This window comes from Nipponia nippon, unplaced genomic scaffold, assembly GCF_047370975.1.
Source record: "Nipponia nippon isolate SJK-2023a ecotype South Korea unplaced genomic scaffold, ASM4737097v1 scaffold_3, whole genome shotgun sequence".
In the NCBI taxonomy this organism is placed as follows: domain Eukaryota; kingdom Metazoa; phylum Chordata; class Aves; order Pelecaniformes; family Threskiornithidae; genus Nipponia; species Nipponia nippon.
In genome coordinates this window covers 95,652,831-95,679,432 of record NW_028262347.1, presented here as the reverse complement: position 1 = coordinate 95,679,432, position 26,602 = coordinate 95,652,831, and the positions used below count along the sequence as shown (strand labels likewise).

Here is a 26,602-nt window from a genome sequence, read left to right as displayed (position 1 = left end):
AGAGCACTATTAACCACAATACCAGCTCCAAGTCTTAGTGCAAGGCATAAGTTGTAGTCCTGATTTGGTGAGTGAAAACACATCTTGCATTTCGAGACTGACTTGCATGTTTGTAATTGCTGTAGTCAAGTGAGTTACTTTTTAGCTTTTGATCTACAATAGGAGGGTCTAGTTCTGTTGGTTTGACTTTCTCTGGGAATTGCATTCAGGGCCTGGCTTCTTCAAAAGTATTTCAGGGTTTGTAAGGATGTGTATCAAAGCAATTTGATTTGACTCCTTTAATTAGTAAGTTCCAGCAGAGGACTAGGTTGGCTTTTATACAGATTTGGAAGTAGTTTTGCTTTAGTTAAGTTAATGAGAATTGGTCTGTAATATTTTTCTTCTGCTAGACTAAGTTTATCACAACATCTTTTAAAGTCAGTTATTTTCAGAGGGATTGTTCTTGTTGTGTTCTTAAGCTGTTGTGCTGCCATAGTACAACTAAACTGAAAACCAGCAGGCTGGGATGCAAGAGGCTGGTTCCGGTAGGTGCCTTGCAGTGGGCAACCTGCCTGCCCTGGTGCTGCCAAGCCTGTTGAAATGTACCGCAATTCAAGAAACTTCGGAGCCTTATTTTAAGAATATTTATAGCCCCCAGACTAGATAAGTTTTGTGTCATTGCGAGTGCCGATAGCAATTTGCTTGCTTGATTTGCTTTTGATTGCTTCCTTACCTAGGTGCTTGGCTTGTCCTGTTTACTGGATGTGAGTGCACTGGGGATTAGAGTAACCGATCCAACCTGCTTGTATTTTTGCAGTGCAGTTTTCAAATAGAGGCAGCTCCTCTGGAATAGATCGGTTTTCTAAACTGTTTATCAGATGAAACAGTGCTTCTCTGTGCCTGTCTTTATTTCCATCTTGAAATATATAGTAACTTCCGGTTTGTGCCAAGTAAAAGAACGTAAGCTGGTCTCCAAGGGATGATGCTTCAAATACAGCACAAGTTTAAAGAGAAAAAAATAGGAGAAGAATTTAATTAGATCAGTGAATTGCAGATTTACAGTCCAAAACTGAGTACTAGAACTACTGGTAAGGCAACTATTGAATACGTTGAAAGGCCATTTCAGCAGTTCTTTCTAGCTGACTCCTTTCTGAGCTGATGACCGTGGTTTTTTAATACTGTTTATAGCAGAATAAGCAAATATAAACACGCTGCCTTCATGAGAATGAAGTAGGATCAATTCTTTGGTCCTGTAATTGTAGTGGGAAGTCATCGTCTTCTAAACTTCTTAATCTCACACTTTTGAAGAACCCCATCTACTGTTTAATTCATCTGCTGGTCAAAATTGTAGCAGTAAGCCCTAGGTAAGCACATATAAAAGGTAACCTGGGATTCACAGGAGTATAAAATGGGAAATAATAACTTGAAGCTTACACAATGGGTAAGAGGTGCTATAATAATTGTGACCGTGTACCTTGTAATGTATCTTCTATGTATTGTGACAGTCCAGCCAGTAAACCTGAGCTCCTCCTAGAACTGTGTTTGTCTTTAAAGCTGGTTTTTCTGATGAAGATTGTTTGTTTATTATATAATTTCAGAAGGTATACATGTGGAAATGTCAGATGCAAGAAATGCTCTAGCAGTTCAACAGCTTTCAATATGGCTGCTTTATGTCTATATTTGCCTTTTACAGATCTTCTGGAGTTTTCAGAGGATGCATCTGGTGTGCCTGAAGGCAATAAGAAATCCACAAATAAACAAGGTGATAAATCTAAGGAAAACACCAGGAAGATTTTTAGTGGGCCAAAGCGGGTGAGTAATAATACTGAGACCAAGACAAAGTTCTTATTTAAATTAACTCTTCAGTATTGATGTTTCTTCCTATATATGTAACAGGGCTTTTGTACCAGTTTATATACTTGAGATAATTTCTTGGCTTTTGAGATTATATCTGGAAAAGTAAAACCTTCCGGTGCCAAATTTTTGTATCGATTACTGGGAATTTCACTTTGTGGATGCAAGTCTGGGGTTGCACAATGGTAACGTGCAACCTAGATGCATTCCCTTCTAGATGATTGTTAAAGCAAAGCACCATTAAATGCTGTGTGGATTTTTTTTTTTCTTTCTTAGCTCTCCCAAGAAATATCTATCATATTATAGTATTGAACCTTTCTGAAAGCTTCAAATTTGGCATTGGTATAGTCTTTATAAGGACAAGTGCCTTATAGCATGTGGCAAAGTGAGATTTTCTTTTAGTTAAAGAAAGAAAAGTAACCCCCGATCCCACCCCAGTATACCCAAACTATGTAGTATTCAGTATGAATTTGCCCTTTCGTACTGTGAATGGAGCTTATTCATTTTGTTGATGCTAGGTGTGGTTTATCTTACCTGTTGTTATAGTTTACTCAGTATTTTGAGGCTTTTAAAAATGTGCATACAGCAAAAATTGTGTTTAGCTATTACGAAAGCTATGGAAGCTTGCAATAGTGGGATCCATGTAATCTCCATTAAATGAAGTTTTTCTGACTTGATTGTCCAGGATACCCATTTCTAATGCTTAAGGCCTTTTCATATGCTTTTTGCATAACACGTTCCTGTTGTCTGGTGAAGAGAGTAGCTGTCTCACCATCGTTGCAATCCAGAACTGGTGTAATAAGAGAAGGAAGGAATTGGAGAGGGAAATGCTCTTGTATTTCTTCTCTCCCTTTGAGTTCCGTAAGTTTTGCAAGACCTGGCAGTTGCATGTTACAATAGAAACTTTCTTTTATATGTGTTTGGCAGTCTAACAGTTATAAGAATTTTTTTTTTTTTTAAATTATTTTCCTTGTAATTTTTCCTAAAGAATTCTGATAATTAAATCACACCCTAAATTTTCTCATAAAGGTAGCGAATTACATGTATTATATGATAGTTTCAAATGAAGTAATTTTTTAAGGTGTTTTTTTTAGTCTTCCAGAACCAGAAGATTTATTATCTCCCCAGCTGTGTTGATATATAATCATTTTCCATTTAAAAATGTGGATTTGTGGGTGGAAGAAGGAGGACAAATTTATTTCTCAAAACATGCAAGGGAGTATTTTCATTTGGGAGGGCATGTGACCAATAAGTACTGTCAGTTGTAATGCCCTTTTGAAAAGAAGGATCCTTGTTCCTTTGTGACTTCGGACAGAATGGGGAGCTCTTAGCTGCTAACTCTTGCCTTTAGAGTTTGAAGTCAGGCTATCGATAAGTGAGGAGGATCTTCTCAGAACTGAAATAGTATTTCTTGAAGATGAAAGTTCTTCAGCTTCTGCTGATTAAATAATCTTTTTTTTTTTTTTCAAATCGGCTTCCTATCAGTGAACATGTTACAGTAGACTGAGAAACAGAAGTACAGGGAATGTAAATTTAACTGCACCTTTTTTAGCAGCATTAAACAGCCATGGGTGTTCTGGTAAATATGGAATATTTCTTAATGTTTAAATATTTATATGCTTCAAATGCTATTCTATAATAGCATTTAATGTGTTTCTTGTTTAATTTTTATACTTTAAATACTGAAGGTTTGAATGAAAACTGTTTTAATTAATTTTAAGTATATATATATATCATGAAATTATGTGGAAAAAAACTACAACAATATCCTACTATATGAAAGAAAATGGTTTCAACACTAGAAAATTGTCAGTTGGGAATAAAGTTAATTCAAGTGGGAAAGGTGTGAATTAAACAGCCTAACAGCCTTTTTGACCCTGTAGTGATATAATGGACCTAGAAGTCGAAATTGCTGTAATTGCAATTCAGATTTTAAACTTTAATGTTCTCTAATCACACGGCTGTTACATGGAGTTACTAAAAAGGCTTGTAAAGCTTGTTCTGATGGTAATTAGAGGTGCTATAATTATCTTCCTATACTATAGATATAGACTCTTAATCTCAGTTGCATCTTAAGGGAATTTTCATTCTGGGAATGAAAAAAATGAACTAGAAGTATTAACCTGACTATAACTAAATGATCTAAAAAAAAAAAATCTCTAGAACTTCTTCACTGTCTCATCACCATTTTTTTTTCTTGTATAAACTAGCAGATATAGTACCAATTATTTTCTGCTAGGTGATAATGTTAGAGTTATGGCACTTTGCATCGCACTGAGCTGAAAAGTAAACAGCTCTGCTACTCAGGAAGCAACAGGTGGTATTGTTAAACTTCAGTAGATCCAGAAAGGTGAAATATTTTTTCCAGTTCATAGTCCGCAGGACTCTCGCCCATGTTCGTGCTTTTGAAACCTGACCATTGTACTCTAATGTTGAAGTCCAGTCCTTGAAACTTCGAGCATATGTGTAATAAAAGATTACAGACATTACTGACTTAGTGAATAACAGTTTCTAAAAACTGCTTGTAACCTAAGGAGTCTCACTGAAATCACCGACTATTCACACGCATAATAATGAGCGTAAAAGTTGCAGTAGCGTGTACATTATGATAGGTATGTAAAGTCTCAACCAGAATTCTGCTTTTAAGTGAATTAAATCTCTTTATCCTGAGCCTCAGTTACAGGGGCAATATTATGTTCCGTAGCAACATAATTATGTACTTACAGTACATAAATACTGGCATTACTTCACTTGCAAATTATGGGTGTGAAGCATACGCGAATAACATCTGCAAAAGTTTGTTTGCAGCTGTTTACGATTTTAATTCATCTGGTTCAGTAACTCGTGCTCTAGCATGTAAGTTAGGGAGCTCTGTGGGCTTGTGTTATGCCCACCTGCTGGTCCCTTTGAGCTTAGTTCCCCTTCTACAGATGAAACTAATTGTCAATTATCAGGCAAAAAAAACAGTAAGATGTACAAGAATGTTTTTGTTGCTATGGTCCAAATCTACTCAGACTAAAGGCTTGAAAATAGGGACCATAAAAATTCTTTCCTGAGATTTCTTGCTCTGGCCCCTCCCACCACAGATTTGGGCTAGAGTCAGCAAATGAGGAGAATCAGTTTTTGTAGGAATACTCTGGAACAGGTCCCAGTGGTCTTACGCAAACTATGTATGTCTCTAAATAGGAACCTGGAAAAAAAACAACTTAGAAATGTAAGATAAAGAGAAGTAGCCTATCTCCAGACTTAATCTTTTGATTGATCAGTCCTAGAAGTTGATGACTGTACCTGGTATTTTGTGCCAGAGCTATACTGCCAGTTCAGCGTTTCTGTTGTCCAGCGTGTCATTAAGGACCACCAAATCGTCTGAACTGCAGATTTTCTGGGATGGCCCTCTGCTCTTATACTCAAAATGTACGATAAAGAGTGACCTGCAACTCTATGCTGATCCTAGTTCTGCCTGTGGCCATAGGTAGCCAACCTAGACAAGGTAAATACTGATTAGCTTTGAATATTCCAAGGTGAGAACGTAAATAGAGTTGCAAATCATAATTAAAAGGTATGGGAGCCTTTCGGCTTGAGGGGCCAGGGAGAGAGGGAAGACTATAATCCTTCTGTTAGTGCTCTTCAGTGCTGCTAAGACATATGGGAAGACTTACTGTGTCGAATGAAGAGGGACAAAGGAGGTATAACAGAAAAAAGCACTGACTCTTTCAAGTAGACATACCCACAAGCAGTATCCGTGTTGTGTGTTCTCGAAGTAGCATGAAATTTCAAGGTATTAGATCAGTGCTATATCAAGACTGACATTTTCTGGAGAGGGCGAAACATATACTTTTTATGATTGGTAACATGAGGAAGAAAGTACTCACCACATGGACTGTCTACATGGGTGATTCATGGACTATTGTTCAAACTAAAAACTAACCTGAATGCTAGTCCATTGCTTAATGACTTCTGACTTCAATTAAAATTTGTGTATTTCCCTTAACTACTCAGTTTTGCAATGAGAATTGAGTGCTTACAAACAAATTTAAACTCGCTTAAATATTTTTTTTTTCTTATTCTCATCTTGCTATGCTTGGAGAAATTTCTCTACGCTTGCTTGCTGAGGTCTTAGCTCTAGAAAACCTGTCTGTTTTGTGGATCTGTATGCATTTCCCCACGTGTACACAGAGAATGGGAAGAGGAAAGTTACATCCGTGTGCCTTTTTTTTTTTTTTTTCCCCCTCTTGTGCACACATTGGGTTGTACAGGAAAAGGTATGGAAAAAACCTCTTTGCCACTAACTTAATTATCATAGCGTTTCCTTTGGGCGCTCGCTCAAGTACTGGACCACAGTGTTTCCCGTGCAAAGCACTTTGCTTGTTTTTATTAGCGGCATTGCTTGAAAGTTATTCTACTAGGGTGGAACGTATGTCTCAGGAAAAACTGAGATCTTCTTGTATTATGCATTAAAAAACAACAACAAAACAAAACAAACCCCAAACCCAACAAAACCTAACATACTGTAAGGATTGGTTTTGCCTGAAAAAGAGAAAATACTGACAGAAGTATTTGGTGAAGCTGTCTTTGCTCTCCTTTTGGTCCACCTGCTCGCTCCTGTTCCCTTGCTCCTTCAGTTTCCCAAGGTTGTGTATTGAACTAAATTGAGGAACCCATCTGTGTTTAAAAAATAACCCACTAAAAAGGAAACATTTAATATAAATCTCAGTCTGGTTCACTGGGAGACTGTAAACAATTGTATTCACTCAGTTGAGGGAACAGAAGAGAAACTAAGTCGTCTTAACCTGGTTAAGTCAACATTGCAACTGAGAAATGCTCACTAAACACAGCCGCTATTAGCAGGATTACATGCATTACTTTGATCAAATGACATTAATAGTTAGTCATGACAGTGGTTTTGAATACATGAATGAAATCATAGCTGAATTCAGACATGGCTTAGCCAACAGACTGCTTCTGAACTCTGTATCCAAGATAAAAACTTGATCCAGTCGTAACCCTGTAACTATTTATTGCTTTTCATGTTTTATTCAAGTTTTACGAATAACTGCTGTGTTTTGGGCCCAACAAGGTACAGAAATGTGTGGAAGATCTCAAAGCGTGGTGTTTGTTTGGACAGATCCGTTGGAAGGATGTGTTAAATCACTACTGTGTGAAGAGCACTAATTTCAAGTTACCAAGTGCTGAACCAGCAAAAAAAAAAAGGGTTTTTTCCTTCTGTGTGACTTCAGTTTGATTTGCATCTAGTTCGTTATTTAATAGCATTTTTCTTGTCCTGTAGGCAGTTTTTTTTTCCATGAGTAGATTGTTTTCATTGAATTGCCATATTCCTGTTATAAATTTTAAGCACTGTGAGAATCTCAGTCCTTGAAAATAAAGCTTATGTGTGATCCTGTTTTTCCTAATAGGATTTGCTGTAATGCAAGTTTAAGGGTATAACCTATGAGGTCTTTTACAGGTTGATGTGAGCTTTTTCCTCTGGTGCTTCATGCTGACTGGAAGAAGCTATAAATATCAGCTTGAAACAAATGCTGTGTCTAAGTTTACTTGAAGTCCAAGACGAAATACTTGTACCTGATCTTTGAAAGTGTTTTGAAATTGAAGAAGTACGAAACCATGCATGGCTCTTGGTTTGACTGAGTAATCTCATGGCTAATATGACAATGACGTGTGCGTGGGAGGGGAAAGAAACTAGGCTGCGCTGTGATCTGTAGTTTTCCACTTAGCCTGTATTATACTTTACAGTAGATGTTTGTCAAAGACATCCTGCAAGTAACATTTATTTTTGCTTGCCTGCAAATGAATCATGAGTCTGCATTTCCCTAAATTAAATTTTTAAAGTTGGGGTGTTTGGGTTTTTTTTGTTGTTGTTGTTGTGTGGTTTTTTTGTGTGTGTTTTTTTTGTTTGGGTTTTTTTGGGTTTTGGTTTTTTTTTAAGATTTAATGTATGTGAAGAGTAATCTGTCTTAAGTGGACAACCTCAGGTGGTTTTGGTTAATTATTTTTCCATAGCTTATTTTAAGTAAATAGTCTTGGAAAAGCAGCAGTGGAAGCATAATTCTGCAGTTTTGCTATATCAGTCATTTCCATACGTTTAATGGTAGAGTAGACTGGTCAGAACTAATTTCAAAAAGAACTGCTTGTCTTACTTTTCCTAAAGGTTATACAAAATAATGTCCTACCAAAAGGATGAACAGTTATAACGAAGCATTTTTTTCAGTGATATTAAACTGCTGATACTACACACATTGAGCTGCTATTTGCATCCTAATTTAGGATGTCAAAATTGCCTTTTTTTTTTTAATAGCAAACATTATTAGTTGCCATTTGCTATTTTTACTCTGTTGAGGAGTCAAGCTGAATTTTGACAATCAGAATATTCTGTGAAATCTCTGGCCTGTATCAGTTTAGCACTAAGCCAGCAGTCTGTTTCATCAGCAGTTTGACAAACAGTGGTGGTCAGATCTGACAACCTGTGACAGCGTGTTGCTGCTTCTGCAGTACGTTCCTTTCATTTACTGGTTGGTGCTTCTGGCAGATGGTCTACCCAGTCCTGAACTGAAGTGTGTTTTGCGGGTTTTTTTATCCAAAAACTATTTGTTGGAATGATGCACAAGAGATGAGCTGTTCTGAGTGCTAACCAATTATGAACAGCCTGTGTATTTTAAGGAACTTCTATATTGCTGGAGTAAAAATGGATTTTTAAAAAAAGATAAAAGATGATAAAAGTAAGAGTAAATCTGTTGCTTAAATAGTTGATTTGTTGAAAACCAAAGCTTCAGATTGATATGATGATTCCACTTAACCTTTGCAAAACCAGATTCTTCAGTAAATATATTTATTTAATACTGGCTTCCTAGTGCTTACCATTTAGCGATTTTTTTTTTTTCTTTTATTATTAATGTAAATAGACCAAACCTGATTCTTAATTTTTAAGTTAGTAAACAGGATACTAATCAGGACTGGCAGGTTTTTAGATTAGTCACCTAATTTGAAGAGTGAAGTAGCCACTGTAATTTTACTGAATTGAGTTGGGGCATAACACCTTGAAACCAAATGCCAAGAGTTGGTCTGTTTAACTTCAAGATAATTGTTTGATGCTGATCAAAATTATTTTCTTCCCACTCCTTCATATTAAACTGTGGTGAAGAAGGGTGTGTCCTGGTAGATGCCGAGCTAAGATCCTTCCACCTGGCAAACCTGCTTTGTCTGTCCTCCGTATGTAACTGTTGGGTAGAACTGTGCTAACAACATTATTGGAAGTGCATTTCTTCTCCTATGCAGTGTCAAGAAAGACGTTATCGGTTGAGACATAGCTTTGTTCTGAGAAAGGCAGGGATGTGAAGTGCAACGTGAAGGTAACGGGCTAGGTCCTCATAGAGGCAAGAGGAACAAATGAAAAATAAGCATGGAAATCCTTCTCCCCTTGTGTGTACTTACGCTTTTCAGGAAGTAGAGAAATCAAGTTGAATGGAGAATGTTTAATGTCACAGTGGAAACTTTGTGTTTTATACTTCCAGCTCCTGCTGGTATTAACTCTTAGGCAAGAAGGAAAGATGCATTAAACATTTTTGAAACCAGATTCTCTCTTGCATCTTCATGTTTCCCCCCTCCCATTAGTTGTGTAGTTCCCAGTAATTATCTCAGTGTTTTAGTAATTAGGCAATGTGGGATAACTGCGTAGGATAAATGTTACATTGCACAAGGCCTCAGTCCTGTATAAAGTTCTAAAATCGGAAAAACGCTCAAAGAGATTAAAATATACCAGTTTTATTTGCCAGTGGGAGCTTAATTTATATGCAGATGAATATGCAAAATTGTCTTTGGAGCTCTCGTGTACTGTATGAGTGTGGTTGGTTCGCTCAGCTCAGTCTGTGACTTTATGTACATAGATAGTAGTGCAATGCAACACGAGCATGTCTTGAGGGTGAAGCAGTTGGTGTTGAGGGCCCAGTGCCCCCATTATCCACATCTAGAAGTTTTTACTTTGAATTAGCTTTATTCTGGTCTGCTTTAGGGAATGCCCAGTAACAGCTGGCGTGAGGTAGGTGCTCTCTGGAAGAGCATCTTCAAGTTTGGTTTCATCGGAAAGGAATCAGGTAAGCGTACTTGGAGACTCGGTAATGCAAACCACAGTGTTGTAACTGAAGACATCTGGGAGATTTATTTGAAAAAATGTTTTACTGATCCAATGGAAATGCTTATGTGGGTTTACATGCACGCACGTGTACCCCAACCATATAACCTCTGGAATTTCATTGCTGTTGCAATTTTATAAGGCTTTCCTGTTAGTAGATTGATAGACTTTGAGTAGATTAGGATTAACTGGGGGAGGGGGGAGGAGGGATGTGTGTGTGTGTCTCTGCCTTTCCGTAGCAACACAGAAGGCAGGAATTTTGTCTAACAATTTTTACAAGGAGGTATTTGTGTCAGTACAGTTACTTGCAGGCAAATGCAGATTTTTCTCTTCTCTTGGTCGAAGTGATATGCTTCCAGTATTCTGGTGATATGTCTAAACTAGTGTACCCTGTCCCTCTTAATTAGAATTAACATAGGTTTCAGGCCAAACCATATGGTTTCTGCTTCTGAGCTGACCAGTTTTGAGTACACTCGGTGTAAGCAGCATACAGAACACCATTAGGTATTTCTGTTAAAGAATGAATCTCACACTTATCAAGCTGTCCTGTTTCTTCAAGTTAAATTTTCATGCTTCACTTGGATGTTTGACCTGTCATCTTGTTCTGCCCTGTAGGCCTCCTTTTGAGCTTTGAGGAAGACAAAATATTTTGCAGTTCTTCGGAAGTCTGATGCAAGAAAATCTTCAGTGACATTTTTTTTTCCCCTTGCTCATTGTGTTGTCTTCTGTTGATACTCTTCAACCTTGTCTGACTGACAACTTGTAGCTGTCTAGCTATGCGCATGTATAATGTTTTCTGTGTACTGCATTAAATGGTATAGCAGCGCACGATTAAGTGGTCCATGGCACCCAGAGGTGATTTATTGGCACTAATCTGCTACTGTGATCCAAATAATGGATATTCGGTTCACATTTTGAACACTGAATAAATGACTTAGTCCTGGTTTGCTTCTGTTTTTTAACGGCTGTTGGAAACTGCTATCTTATCTGGAGTCCAAATTAACTTCTTTTGTGTCATATACACATGGCTCAGCCTGCGCTGAACTGATACTCCATCTTCCTGCTTTGAAGAGTAATTTCTTTTTCTTTGCTCTGAATGGATGTTCATTCCTTTCCCTTTTCAAAAGAAACAGTCCGTTATGAATAGTTCTGTGCTGCATTACGTACTAGTTATCTTTTTTTCCTATTCAAAGTGAGACATGCAGGACAGAGTAGTACTCTTGATGATTATGAATACTGAGTGGTAAATAGTCATATATTTGGGTTTATTGCAGGTTTTTTTTAACTAACTTGTAGTTTTGATGACCATCTGGCATACAGTCTTACTGCATGCCCTTCAGATATAAATAATGCATTTATCAGGATATCTGTTAAAAATGTTTTGGGGTTTTCTTTTGCCATTGTCTTCTACCTTGGAAAGTGTTCTTGCCTGCAAATAGCTGCTGCCTTTCTTGTTTTGCTAGTATTTTCAGCGTGACTCATGTCCCTGGCTCTTATTTTCTGCTATTCTTATATCTATGAATGGCAGGCAGTGCTGCATCAGGGTGTGCAGAGTGCCAACTCTTGAAAATTTCAGCTTTGAGGCTTTCAGGGATGGGAGGTTAAGCGTGACCCACAGTTTGTGCCATTTGGAGATGATCTTATAAAACCGACAGCCCTGTGCATTTTGTAAAATCCCTGGCGTTAGTTCTGGTTTTGCATCTCAGTTCACCCCCCCAGAACCACATGCAGCGTCCCACAGTACGGTACACTTTATACCCTCACTGGAACATTTGCACTCTTTCAGACATCTATCTGCATGTAAACAGATGTCAGTTTAATACATTTGCAAGAAGGAAACTCTTCTGCTATTCAGCAGAAGCTCTTGCAGCTGATTAATATTGCGGAACTTATTTGCCTTAAGAACACAGAATTCAAAGGAATGATGTACTTCCAGTTGCATCTATTCTAAGTTAATCTTGAGAGGAAGAATTCTCAAAGAAAAGTCTGCGTTATTTGAATAATTGCAAGGTTGTTTTGCCTTTAAGAGAAAGTCAGTTTCTTAAATTACTGCTGCTTAAATGTAAGTGTTGCTTCTTCAGGGAAGCTTGTTATCACAAGCATTTGAGTTGCCTTAAACAAAACCAAACCAAACCAAACCAAAAAAACCCCCACCAAAACCAATCAAACCAACCCCTTTGCTTTTGTAATCAAGCCCTTCTGAAAAGTCTTTGTTCACTAGCATTCATTTGATCTTTGATACTTTTCCTGGCTTCAGTTATGTCACACAGTAATCTAAAGCAAGTCTACACGGTGCCTACTGGTTGATCAGTATTGGTGCAGTTTCTTTGCAAATTGTTTTGGAAATTCATCTTCGTCTTGTGTTGCAAGGGAAAACGTGAAGGTTGCTTTAAGAGGTGGTTGTAAAGGAGGGATGCGTTTGCCATGTCCATGTCCATTGAGTTGTAAGAGAGGCTCCAAAGTCTCTGCATAATGTGTTAGAACATATTTCTTTGGAAAGCGGTGTCGGATTTTTGCAGGCGCGTTTGATGGTTGAGCTGTGTGCAATCAGTGTGAGACAGGCTAGTGGACCAGAGGACAGGGATGCTGGGGAGCAGTGTCTACTGTCTAATGAAATATTACTGGGAAGGCATGGAATCACAGGCGAAATTACTTTGATCTAAAAGTGGAAGACGTTACCTTCCATAGGTATTTAATGTTCCAAATAATGACCATTTTCAGTTACAGTTTAGATTCTGTTACAAGAGAGCTACTAAAGGGAGACATCCTCGTTTCTCAGAATAGGCATTTATTGGTGGCATTACTTGATTTCTTACATAAAATACAGCTTTCTTCTGTATTGCATTGGTAGTGCCTCAGCAAGCTGTAAAGTGCCTTGTCACAAAACAGTTTGGGATGCCGTAGCTTTTGATTTAGTAAGGGATTAAGGAAAACCAAGGAAGAAAAGCCCATTTTTGACCGTAAATGAAAAGGATGCCATCTTTGACTCGGGAGGCCTCTGAGCCCTCTAGTATTTAGAAGGAATTGTCTTTATCTGTTTGCCCTGTTGAACTCTTTCCTACGCATCAGCTGTTGCTCTCTGCTGCAGAAAACACACTAATGCTGTGTGGACCTTTTGATGATGCTGGCACAGCTGTTTGTATTCTTTGTTCTCATTCCGTATCGAAGCACTGAACTTGATCTCTGTCATCTGTCCTTCCTTGCTGTATGCCAACAGAGGTGCTAAATTTTAAGAAGCCGAGACTGCAGATGCTCCTGTTGCATGGGCAGCAAGGGCCCGTCCCGACTGCTGCCTCGTTGAGTAAGACGAGCTTGCATGCCAGCGTGGCTCTGCTCCCCCTGCGCCTGACGAGGGCTGTGTTTGGCTCCTCACAGAGCACAAGGCCTGAAGAAAAAGGAACACGCTGGCAGGGCACAGGCAGAGGCTTTATGTACCAGGGCGGCGAGTATGGCATGCTCTTCCCCTCAACTTCGTGAGAATGAGAGTCCTGCAGCAGAGCCTGCCTTGGTCTGTGCCCCCGTTGTTTCTGCATCGAGCGAAGAGAATGGCATAAATCTAGGATCCTGTTGTGCGGGTTGCATCTCCCCGCTGGGCGCGCTGAGCCCGACACTGCTGTTGCAGAGACCCGAAAAGCCACCGTGAGCATATAGCTCCCAGACAGGAAATTCAGGGATATTAATATATTAGTATCCTTTTAGCAGGGATAGAATACTGTTTGAGACTACAACTGAGATTTGGGACTATTTAATAAAGAATGTCCTACGTTAACAGGACTTCTGGCAGCTGTAATGCAGTACACTGCTGTCAGAATTGTAGCAGTTCAGCTTCCCTGCAAGGTTAAGAAGAATTACGCGTCAGGTGAAAATGATACTAAATATATGCTGTACGTTCATGCTTGTTACTTGATAGAGCACATTATTTCCTCGAATCATCTCGTATACCAGGATATGGCACCCAGAAACTTATACCCTCTCTTCCCAATCTTAAGTATGCACTGAGATAATTTGTGGAACAGTTGTGAGTAATTCAAGAAAAAAGTGAGTATCTAGAAAATATTCAGTGGTTCTTTTCCATCGCAGATGTTTGTGAAACATTGTATCTTTCATGATTAAAAACACATCTTTGTTACCAAGTTGTCCTTCCTTTGTTCATCGCAAACCCTGAGTAACGTTCCGCCTAAGAATTTGCTACGCAGAAATGCATAGGAGGAAAGAGAGTTAACCTTTTAAGCGTTTTGTCAGCAGTTAACTCTTTGCAAATAAGGATCTATATGACACCATCTTCCTATTTGTGGACAGATATGTCCTCTCATAGCTCTAGCAGCATGAACTTAAAACTGGTTTCTCAGTTTAACTTTTTGAGCTTGGTGAGCTTGTCAGGAAATTGGACAAGTTAGTGCTTCGGTTCCTTGGGTAAGTTAAAAATTGAAATTATCAAAAACCTTGCTTTGATATTCCTATGTGTGGCCATGGTGGCTACATGGGGCTGCTGAAGGACTTTGTATATGCATCACCTGAAACCGTATCATTTAAAAGAGCTTCCTGGGAAAACAGATAAAACTGTTAAGACAGTGACCATTGTATACTGGTTGCTGAATGGTACATGAGCTCTGCTTTAAAAAAAAAATAATTAAAAATCCAACTAAGTTTCTTATGACCACATCAAAGCTTACTGTAGGAGGGAAAGAGGCTTTTCTCTTGTCTGGAAACTAAAACGCTATAGTGCTTGACAGGTCTTCTGGGCTCTGAAAACTCATAGCTGAGATTTTCATTCTGCTAATATTCTTTGAAGTTTTGTTAGGCAGGGCTTTCTCTTCTTGTAAAGAATGGAAGGAAGCAGCACAGTAGAGTTTTAAGAGTAGTACAGGAACTCTGGACTTACAAAATCTACTTTCTAGCTTTTGACAGGCCAAAACCTTGTTACACTTCATAGAATGGTATTCAGTCCATAGCTGGTACTGCTAGGTTTGCTACACATAGTCCCTCTGTGGGCTGTACTTGAGCCAGTATCTGTTTTAAATAGTTGATACATTATATTTTGACAGAAAATTATTTTTAATGCCCGACTTTTTTTTTTTTTTAATCTTTTTTTCACATTTAAAATGCTATACAGTGCGTGTGAGGAATTATGTAGTTATACAGTTTACACAATATATGGCATATTGGGAAATTGTGAAAATTGTAATGGTATATTAGTCTGGAATATTGTTATACAATTAGATTGGTAAACTTAGATGCTAGAAATATAATTCTGTCTTTGCTTCCTCTAAGAATTATATTATATTTCCCAAAAATTCAAGGGCAGTAAATTTTGATGCATTTTGATTTGCCTTGACACATTTTTGAGCAGGAAGAAGAAGGCTTCTTAAATGCCTTTAATCCATATTAATAAGTTCAGTTGGGTGTTTTCTATTCCTCCAAGCATCAAAGTCTATATCAATTCTACATTTTGATTCTAAACTAGTCATATTTTCTACTGACATGGTGTTTGCTAACCTGTTTTTTTCCCCCATAGCTGTCTTGGTTTTGTCTTTAGGAAGGTTGCAGACCTTTTGTGTTTGAATAAATTTAAAAAGTAGAAAAACTGGAAAAATTCTTGATATACATACACATCATGTCTTTTGCCATTTGAATGGGTCTGTATGTCTTTAAAAACATCAGATGCTTTGAAGTCTTTCAGGTTTTCTGATATATACAATATTGAGAACTTGTGTTGCTCATTTTACTTGTTTGGCTACATTATTGCTACAGTAATTTTTGAAGTATATAGTGACTACTGATAGATCTGCTTAAAAAATAACTGTCATTTTTATCTTTTAGTCTCCCACAAAAGCTGTATATAATGCTAGACACTGGAACCAGCCAGAATCAGAGGCTCTGCCAGCACCACCGGTTTTGAAAACTCCCAGCGTCCCAGTAAGTAGACTGTTTGTTTTTACTCAAGTTTAGTAAATCTCTTTTAAGATTTACTGATATTTTTTGAAACACAAGTTCTTGATACCTGGTAATGTCACAGTAATTCAGAATAAAATCCACTTTGTGATGTGAGCCATTGGTATTTGATAGGAAAGAAATTGTCAGTGGAAATACTCTAGAAAGGGATCTTGCATATCATTTCAATATACCCATAAAAAAAATACTTCAATCAAGCTATGCTCCCTAATCTGCTGAAGCAAAACTTTCTAACAACGGACTCCATTTCCTCTTCTGTGGGAACCCCTAGGATTAACTTGCTAATACCATAGAAATCAGCAAGTTGCAGGTCAAAAAGGAAAACCTTAAAAAGAGATATTTCATTTATTTTTCCTTTCTAATGGAGTAAAGTATTGTGAATTTCTGACTTGAGTCTTTAGACTATGAAAGAAACAAAAATTTTCTGTATACAACCAGAAATGCTAATATGAACATACCAGATAGAAGCATGTCTACAAAAAGCAGACAAGAGGTAAAAACAGTTCTTAAAGTAACTTGTTTGTTCAAAAATCAGTGATTGTTCTGAAGCTTAAGGTAATTGTTTAACTCTTTTGAGAACCTGAGAATCCAAGCTCTTGGGCTTATGTATGTGTAAAAGTTGTTACTGATTATGCTAGAAGAGCATTGTACGTTGTCAGTAAACTTAATTTCATTTGGTGCCTTGCTTGCAGTACTTGCCTGAAAACAGAAGATCAGAAAGTAGATATTTTTGCAGTGATAAGTCTTCAGCTTTTGTTGTTGTCACCAGTTTCAGATGTTTTTTTGAGGGGGTTTTGTTGTTGTTGTTTGGGTTTGGTTTTGTGTTTTTTTTTAATTCCACGTGTGTGTTGTTCTGATACTAGCTCCTCTTTGTTTTATGGTTGGTTTTGGTTGCATCCTCACAGTATTCTGAACAGCCTTCCTTTGATGTTAACTGCACTGCCTGGAAAATGCAGATGACTCATTTTAAAATAACTATTACCGGTAGTGTTTGAGGAGAGAGCAGAAATTTCAGTCCTGGGTTCCTCCTAAACCCCTTTCTCAATTTAAATTATGTGCCTTTGAACTGAAGCATTTGTTGCTTACTGAATCTTTGTGTTGATTCTGATTTTTGTGAAGTACTCTGATAGCTAACTTAAAGGCAGATTTTGTCTGCGTCTTCTCAGACAGACTTTGAATATATCATCTTCAGGCTAGGAAAACGTCTGGATCATTCATCTTCAGACAAGTCATTTTGTCTTCTGTCAAACTTCCACTTTGTAACTGGCACCATCAAAATATTAATTCAGGAATATGGCAGAGGTTTGGCTGAACAAACCAGTTAGGGGGATTTATTTGTATCTGCTCCTCATGTTATGATGTACATCTGAAGTTACTTCAGTCACTTTTTTTAACCTTGATTTACATGTGTATGATTAAGATCTAAGAGTTACAAGGTAAATGAGCCTTGATCCAAATGTTCAGCGGTAAGCCCTGCACAGATGATCCTGCCTCTTTAATTTCTGTAGAAATCTGTTACCTGAAGATCTGGATAAATTTGTCTTAGATTTAGGGTGAGAAACCCATAGCATGCAGACTGCTTATGCCAAGTACTCTTTATGGCCTCTCCAAGCTCCCTTGGAATTTGCTTTGAAGGGGAAGCCATTAACCAAGAGTTGGATGAGATACTTCAGTGGATCTCCTGTGTTCACAGACTGATAAGACCAGAGTCCTCCAGTATGTGCTCTAAACCAGCTTTTCAGGGTGGTTTAGTAGCATTTTGCCACTGCACCCTAAATGAGCAAATACTGAAGTACTGCACAGTGATAGAGGCAGCATGTAAAGAATACTCTGTTAACGTAACAGGTTTTTTTGGCTTATATTTTAATTTTGACTGTCAATGTACAATGCTCAAGAAGGCTTTCTCTCAAAATATCCCCTGGAGTGAGTAACATTTAATGCATCCTCTATGCCTGCATATTAATTCTATTTTTTTCAGTCACACTTTAAAAAAATTCTCATTTTTCTATGTAAGGAAACTAAGTACATGGTATTACTTAGGGATTGAGGGTGAGTAAATGACCACTGGCATTGGCACTTGTACATTTAGAATTTGGCATTTGGAGGTCGTTTTCCTATATGCCTTGTTTTCTGTAGTTTGTCTTCACGTCTGAATTTGTGCCAAAGTAGTAATCTGAAGATAAGCTGACACTTAAGTTTATAGTAGCCTCAAACCAATACAGAGGAGTAGGTTGAGGAGCAACCTGTAATACTTGCCTGAGATGGCTGGAAACTTGTCGGTAGTTATTCTAGACCTAACATTGAGTTCTCTACTACCTGTTGTAAGTTTGGAATAGGTTTTGCTGTATTTCATGCTATAATACGTTGTTCCTAAAACATCAACAACACAAATATGAATAAGGCCAGTGTACAGAGAATACCATGAATTTGCAAGAGCATACTCTACCAGTTTGAGACATGCACTATGCCTCTCTTAGTTCTCTGTGTGGCATTTTTTTTATGGTGCTACAAAATTTGTACTAGTAGTCTTCTACGTACAGGCAAAATACAGTTTGGAGTGTCAGGTTGGAGAGGTCGGTTTTCTGATAGCCGCACCCTGAGTACAGTAGTGCGGTAGCCTCCAGTAGTTAGAGAGGAGAAGAGTAGGCACAGAGTTTTTCAGTTCAGGCTGTGTTGAGACAGTGATTGCTCAGTCCTGTGCTCGTATCCAGACCAGGGTACTTAATGATGGTTCAGTAGAGCAACCACCTTAGTCAGTCCTGGAAGCTCCAGTGTAAGGGGGTAAGATACTTGTAAATATCAACAAATAATTATTTTTAAACAGTGAACTTGGTTGGTTTACTTACCCTAAAGCTTAAGGAACCAGTGTAAAGGACTTTTTTTTCTTCTTTTTTTTTTTTAGTTTCAGAAATCCACTGGAGCTTTCTTGACTACTTAGAACTGTTTTTTGTATTTAAAAATGCATATAATTTCTGACATCTTAATTTTTTTTTTTAAGAGTAGGTACATTATCACACAGCTTAGGTACATCTTGGTAGTGTAAGGCAAGGACTAAATAGTCCCAAAATGTGAGTTTGACAATTGCACACCTGTACTGTTTCCTGATGTATTTAGTGTATGTTTACATGCTCAAAACATCTGCCCATTTTAGCACTTTCTTATTAATAGGTAAGGCTATCTTCAAAGGAGGCAATTCATAAAGATGATGGAGTTTTTAAGGCTCCTGCACCACCTCCCAAAGTGATAAAAACTGTGACAATACCTACTCAGCCCTATCAAGAGATAGTAACTGCATTGAAATGTAGGAAAGAAGACAAAGAAGTAAGTATTCTTAAAAAATTTTTAAGATAAAGATTTGTTGGTAATCCTAAGTACTGAAGGAACGGTGTCAAAATGAAATTTGGCTTTCCTATTAAAGATAATATTTTTATCTAAGTAGTTGAATGGCCTTCATTAACTTCTTCGTGTTTCCTTGCACTCAAAACTGAATAGATTTTAAACTGTACTTGTTAAGGTCATAATCAATCCCAAGAGCAACTTACCTAGGTCAAAATATTTGTCTCTTCCAGTTATACACTGTTGTTCAGCATGTAAAGCACTTCAATGATGTAGTGGAATTTGGTGAAAATCAAGAGTTCACAGATGATATTGAGTACTTGCTAAGTGGATTGAAGAGCAATCAGCCCCTAAACACACGTTGCCTTAGGTAAGATATCTTAATATAAAACACTGAACTTATATTTAAAAAGAGATATTGAATTAAATATTCATCAATGAAGTGACCATGCTTTAAAAGGTTGTTTGGGTAGTTACCTGGCACTTCTGCTATAAAGAATAAAATTTGAAAATAATCATCAAGATGATATATTGTGAATAATCAAAAGTAGTATGACTAGGAAGATGAAATAGAAAATATGTACAGCAAGAGACTTCTTCAACACACTTGTTTTCCTTGCTATAAATTAAAAAAATATTTTCTGGTAGCTTCTCTTTGTTTAGTGCAATCGTATGTGCAACGTCTGTTCTGTTTTTTAATGCAAAATTCAATTCTAAAATAAAATCCCTAAGACTGGAAAGTTTGCTGGCTATAATCTAGAACAGATATAATATTGAGATACTGTTTAATTCCAACTGCCTGTTCTTTATCTTCTGGGGAGAAATAACATAGCTAGCATCCACTGGAAGTATTGTGGCCTCAATATTAGTTGGAAGCTTCCCTAAGTTGTCTTGAGCTACTGATTGCACTCTTGAATATTCAAGTTACACATTATTGCAAAGCTAGTATCAAAAATGTTAGTCTTGCTTTGAAAAAGTTTATGACTTAATATTGGTGTCCATTCCCTGGATGTAAAAGTAATCAGAATGTTCTGTAACCATGTAATATATTTTTTTTTTTAATACTTGTAAATTTTCCTCTCTGTTTAGCAAAACTAAAATGGTAGAGAAGGAAAAACTTGAATCCACAGAGACAGGTGATGAGGACACTTTACTTGAGATTTGACTGTGGATGAGAAAAAGCTTTACATGCTTTTAAGAGAGCTATTTTAAGAATCTATTCTTCATGTTCCTCAAAAACTAGCAATGAATATTGTTGCTGGAGTATAAACACAAGAAATCTGTTGTCCAGTTTGTATGTACGTTATGATAAGAATAAATGATATTGACATGACGTTTATGTCAGTAATGACAGTTTATGTCATAATGACAGTTTAGGAGTGTTTTTCATATTGAGTGTACTTACTTTGCTCGTATGGCAAGCTTCCTGAGATCTTGAACTGACTTTTTTACTTTCCAAATTTATGTCATGGAACGTAACTTATATAAACACCATAAAAATTTTTTCTTTCAGTTAACAAATTAAAAGAAAAGTATTTTTCCAAAGGAAATCAATGTGTAAGGATAGGAATAGACGTAAAAGAATCAGAAACTGGTAGGTAAGCTTTAACTGGTGCTGTTGTGATTGGAGACAGAAAGACCACTTGTTCTTTAAACACCATGCTGTATGAATCTTTTATAAGAAGATTTCTCAGTAGTCATGGAAGACTTGATTGCAGAATCACTCCCACATTACTCCACATTTACAAGCAATATATTTTTAATAGTCTGTATGTTGCACTGTGCTAGGAATGGCAGACAGCTTGCTAATAAAACTCGAGGAAGACTTCCATTTTTAAAATAGAACTGTTATGCTGATCACTGATTAGACTAATATATTTGTGAGATTTTTCCTGAAATCTGTAGTGTTTCCATCAACCATAAATGCAGCAATAAATATTAAAAATGTTTGGGTTTTTTGTAAAAGTATTTTCAGGCATAAGCAGGACTAATCAGTCAATTAGATAACTGTTAAATAGCGATGGAAGCTCACATTTATAATTTCTGATAATGCCTTGATCCATAATAAGCTCTCCTGTGCCTCTAAATCAGAGCTGCATGCTTAATCCATGAACATTTTACTTTGAATTTAACTATCTGAAATTATTTCAACTTTTGTTTGAAAGGAGCAAGTTCAGGGTACCCTTTCAAATCCTGTTTTTAGCCAACCTTAAAGAACTGTTGAATAAAATGCTGCTCTATTCACCAGTTAGAAATTTGCCTTATACAAATTTTGGAAGAAACGTCCCAACGGAGTTTGTCAGGGTCTGAGGTAGTTGGTCGGTCACATTTTGTAGACGTGTTTATCTGCCATTTTTGTAAATGTGTTCATTTTAGTTGTTCTAATCCAGAATTAATTTTCTCTAGTGTAATCAGCTTGGCGACAAAGTGCGCCATGCCCAGCTTCCGAATGCATCTGAGAGCACACGGGATGGTAGCCATGGTTTTCAAAACACTGGATGATTCCCAGCACCATCAGGTATGGATACATTGTGTATTTCATTGAAGTTTGATGATACGTGTCTACTTCGTATGAATTTTATATACCCGTAATTCAAGGTCAAGCATCCAGTATAGTGTGCATCTGGGATCACTGACTCCATTTTAGAAATCTGTAGTGAAATGAAAAGTAAGAGCACCTGTGTTCCAATGACAAATTCCCCTTGCACTGTTTGTATGCTTCTGGGTTTGGAAATTCTTGTAAAAATCATTTAAGCTTTTTAAAAAAACTGACTGTGCTTTGGATTGCTATTTTGTATCTTCTCTTAAGCTTTTTTTAAGTTTTATTGTTGTATTTATAATTTCCTTCAAATAAAATATATTTGAAAGGAATCCTTTCTCCTTATGTTTGAAGACGGCTCTAAGTGCTCATCCGCAGACTTGCTTGTATGTGAATTATTGCCTTTTCTGTAGCTGTTGTGGGGCATTTTTCCTGTGCTTGTCTCCTTGAGCAGTGCTGTAATGGCAGTTCTCAGATGCCTTGAGTATGTGCAGTGTTCTGTGATAAATCTAGGAAAGGTAAAATTGAACTACTTATGGTAACATGACCGAAGAGTTAAAAACTGAAGCAGTTTGGGTTTTCCTTCTTATCAACTTTACAAGTTCAATTCAGCTGTAATAGAAAACGCTTCTTGTGGGTGATACTATTTTTCCAGCGGTTGGAAACCATGCCTCTGTTGGGGTATCCCTTGAGGTACTGTTACAAAAGCTGAACATAGGAAATGTTGCTTCAAGTGGGTAGTAGGTATGTATATCCAGTCAGGTTTATTACTTTTATCTAATAGCTCTAGAAAAAGGACATACAATGCAGAAGGAAACTTTGCACCCGCAGAAACAGGCATTTAAGAGATTGTATTTGACATCTTACTGTGGGTGGGGGAAAAAGCCGTAGAGCATTTAGTAAGTAATTTAGAAGAACAGTTTATTTTCCATCTCCCTCAAAAATTAGCAATGGCTAACTGTAAAACATAGGAACCAGGTTCAATGCATTCGTTATTTTGTGGGCTGTCAAAATAGTGCCAAGTGATACTAGAAATAAATGAAGTATAGTCACGCTATTTAGGACAGTTGCCACCACTGAGTTGCAGGAGATCTGCAGAGGACAGCTACAGTTCCTTGGAAAATGTACAAGCTTGCTTAGTGTATTTTTGGCTGTCTTTTAACAGTTACCATTATTCCTTCATTTTCAAAAGAACTAGCACATACAGTTCAAAAGAAAATTGCATGCTATTATTAGTCTGCAGTAACAAAAAGGATTGATTATATTCACTATTTTCAGTACATTTGATGGAACCCTCCCTTTTGTCAGGGGAAAAAAAAAATGGTAGTCAATGTTTTAATATAGTTACAGTGCATTCTTCGTACAAATGATACAGTATTATAACGTAACTGATTTATCAAACTACTATTAATAAATGCTAAAATAGATGCTCTAACTACTGACAGTATATGCTTCAACAACGACCTTCTCTGTATAAGCTTGCTGTCTTTAGTGAATGAAAGGGCAGTATATAATTACTTCACTAAAATTTTAACCTGTTCAAAATGAACAGGTATTTCTCCACTAAATCTCAGTGCAAAGTAACTCAAGAATAATAAATCTCACTAGGCTTCGCTTGCATGGCTCAAATCCATTTAAGATGAATAAGGACTAGAGAAAAAAAAAAAGAATTATTTTGTTAATATTTTCTTTAAAGTATTTTGGAGATGGGAAAACTGCCACAATGACATTGCTAATGGAAACAAATATGAGTGTATACTGCATTCGTTGTACTGATCCAATGGAATAGACCAAGAAAGTAGGGGACTTTTACATTTTCATAAGAATATAAAATAGCAGTTGCAGAGGTATTTTTTTTAACCAGCAAGGAAAACAAAATAACCAGTTATCTTACTGGTTTGGAGCTATGCTCCAAAATATTTATATGAAAATTACTTATTCCACCAAATTTTTCTTGTAGATTTGTCTTGAAGCTATAGTTTCAGTTTTTAACTGACTTTGTCTCTTTAGCTATGCTCTAAAGGTCTTGGAGTATTATTAATTTTTAAAATAAAAACTATATTTTCATTATAGCTGTCAGTAGTTAAGCACAGAAGTGTGGTTTTGTAATGTCTTCAGCATGTGAATAATAAAAAAAAAAAAGTGCATTAAATGTAGTGCTGAACCCTAGAAAATAACCATCTGTTCCCACAAGCTGGAGTATAAATAGAACAAGCAAGGGAAGACAGGGATGAGAGTGGGTGTAAATGGTCTGCTGTTTCTGGACTATATGTTCAACTAGCACGTTTTCTTGAATTCTGTAGAAGTATAGAGTGCAACTCTGTAGATATGCCATGAAATTTCTGTCTAGAGCAAATTCTATTTATTTTACTTTTTCTTCTTTTCCACATTTGTTTAGAAGCAGAATGTTTTAAGCATCTTGAGGAATAGAAAAGAAAAAAAAAAAGCCCACCTAAAAAACCAGCTTCACTGCTGCAATCCATAAGGGTGGGATTCTGGGAGTTTGCTTGGGTTCCTTTGGTTGGGTTGGGTTGGTTGGGGGGGGGGGGGGGCAGGGTTAGGACATTGATCAAAAATGAGTTGTACTAACAATTTTGTCCTCATTCTCACTCAGAATTCTGTGTATGGTAGGGCATGAGAGAGCTTTCAGACATCATGGTTAACTGTTTTTAACACTTCAAAGATTAGAGCAAAATGTAGAGTTGTTGTATTCAAGGTGAAACCAACTCGCCTATAGGGACTAAGAAAAATGAGTTTTAGAAAACCCATATCACTGGCACGTAGCTGAAGCAGGTTTGTTCCACATTATAAGCACCGTTCACATTTGAGGTCTATACTTTTGCAACATCACTATTTTCCCGTTGCATGTCAGCATTTGGAGACTTATTGGCCCGATTGCCTTCCGCATATATGCTGTTGCAGGAACCTAGTTCTTGTTACACGTAGCTGCTCCACTCCTTTTTGCTTTTCTGGCAATCCTCCTGCAGCCTGAAACCTTCTGTATAAAGTCTTAGTCCCCTGCTTGGGTCCCTTCTGATCACGTTTAAGTATCTTAAAGCCTGGGTGGAAGGTCTGAAGGGAGGTGTTGACAGAGCTTACGTGGAGGGAGAACCATTACTCTCTGCATACCAGTAAGTCAGTCAGATTGCAAAGAAGGGAGCCTGGGACAGGCAAGGGCTTGGTACAGAGGCTTACAAAATGAGCGTGATTGCCCCTATCAGACTTCAGAGTATTGTGAAGCATTTCTGAGTAGCGATCTAAGAACAGTCTCTGACTTTTTGAAATGCCTGAATATTGGCAGCCCAGATTATAAATTCATCGGTTTCCTTCTATTAACTGCTGCATAGTTTCTAGTTGACAGAAACTCTTTTGGGGGCTTAAGCTGCTTTTTTTTTAACCAGGAAGCTCACCTAGATAATGCTGGTCATTAGAAAATAGTTCTTCATAGATGTTGCTTTATTAGGTCCCACATTGGCTGAACAGCAGTTAGCAGAGTAATCTGTGGTTTCTCTGGAACGCGTGCGTTCCCATGTCCTGTTTTAATAACTGCCATTCTGAAGGAACAGAGTCTCTTTGCAGGAACCTGAGATTTCTTACCGTTTAAACCAGTTGCAAGTAAATCCAGAGTAAACAATTTCTATAATTAAAATCATACAACTGCAAGGTGTATTGGAGAAAATTAATAGAACTTAAGGGAAAACAATGTATACCCTGTCTGTGTAGACAAGCTGTATAGATGGCTTTCTGCCTTACATCTGACAAGGCTGGAGTAATGATATTCACAGCTAAGGTTTGGGTGGGTTGTTTTTTTTTTTTACCCAACTCTGTGTCTTGGTTGTATTCATGAAAGGAGGTGTAGATTTGGAAACTCTTGCTTCCTTCCTTCAGTGTTCTGAACGCATCTTTGGTAGTTAGTCTGATTAAAGTTTTCATTCACCTGAGGGTTTCCTTGACTCAGACAGGAAGGAGTTTTAACATAGCTTTTGATAGACTCTCAGCTGCCTAATCCTGTTTTGGAAATGCTGATACTGCTTAGTATAACCAGGTATGATTATTACTTGCTTCTAAATGAAACAGAAGCAGCTAATGATTGCTTTGGTGGTTGGCTGAACTCTAAACAAGATGTTAATCTTCTGTGACACAGAAATCCTGCTCTCTCCTGTTAAGCTGTACAACATTCCCATCCCAGAATTAGTTTGTCTCCATTTTTAATTTCCTTTATACAGAAGAGTTGAACTCAGTAAGACACTCACATACTCAACACTCACATACTCCACACCACCCTGGCTCTTTTTTCCTCCAGGTGTCGTCAAAGGTCTCTGAAAGTATTGTGCCGAGCACAGCTCAGTTCTCCATGAACATTCCTCCTCTTTACCATAAGTTGGAGCTCACCTGGATAGATAAGTCTCTCGGTGCAAGTGCTGTACTTTAGCAGCACTAGGGACAGATAGCTTTGCTCTGATCTCCTCGCTGTTATTTGTCCCTTCCTGACAGTCACCTTCTGCCTTTGCTTTTCTGGATCCTCCTGAAGATGAAATTTAATTCCTTCTTCAAGAAGGATTAAGTATTCTTTAGCTAGTAAGAGGCCCCTATGCACCAATTCTGTGGAAGATAGGGGTAGTCAAGATAATAACATTTACTTGTTAAGGACTGATGGGGATGGGGCAGGGGGGAAGCTGGTTTGTATTCCGCGTACAGTATTTCATTCTGAATTCCAGCAAAATTCCCCTGGAAATTAACTGTGTTTATGCTGGAAAGGTTTGGGTAAACCATGGACTGACAGACCTGCTTGGCAGAAT

At 37.5% G+C, this 26,602-nt stretch overlaps 1 protein-coding gene across 5 annotated transcripts in view; it reads left to right on the top strand.

Annotated features, from left to right (window-relative positions):
- The window catches only part of WAPL (WAPL cohesin release factor), a 72,414-nt gene that overhangs the window by 27,721 nt on the left and 18,091 nt on the right, over window positions 1-26,602 (top strand). For 4 of the 5 annotated variants that reach the window (XM_087764478.1, XM_087764477.1, XM_087764480.1 and 1 more), the window contains 5 exons: window positions 1,673-1,791; window positions 15,797-15,892; window positions 19,097-19,249; window positions 19,498-19,634; window positions 21,671-21,782. In XM_087764478.1, the coding sequence (XP_087620604.1) occupies window positions 1,673-1,791; window positions 15,797-15,892; window positions 19,097-19,249; window positions 19,498-19,634; window positions 21,671-21,782 (617 nt within the window). The remainder of the gene's footprint in view (window positions 1-1,672; window positions 1,792-15,796; window positions 15,893-19,096; window positions 19,250-19,497; window positions 19,635-21,670; window positions 21,783-26,602) is intronic. The other variant, XM_087764479.1, reaches the window with a different exon arrangement.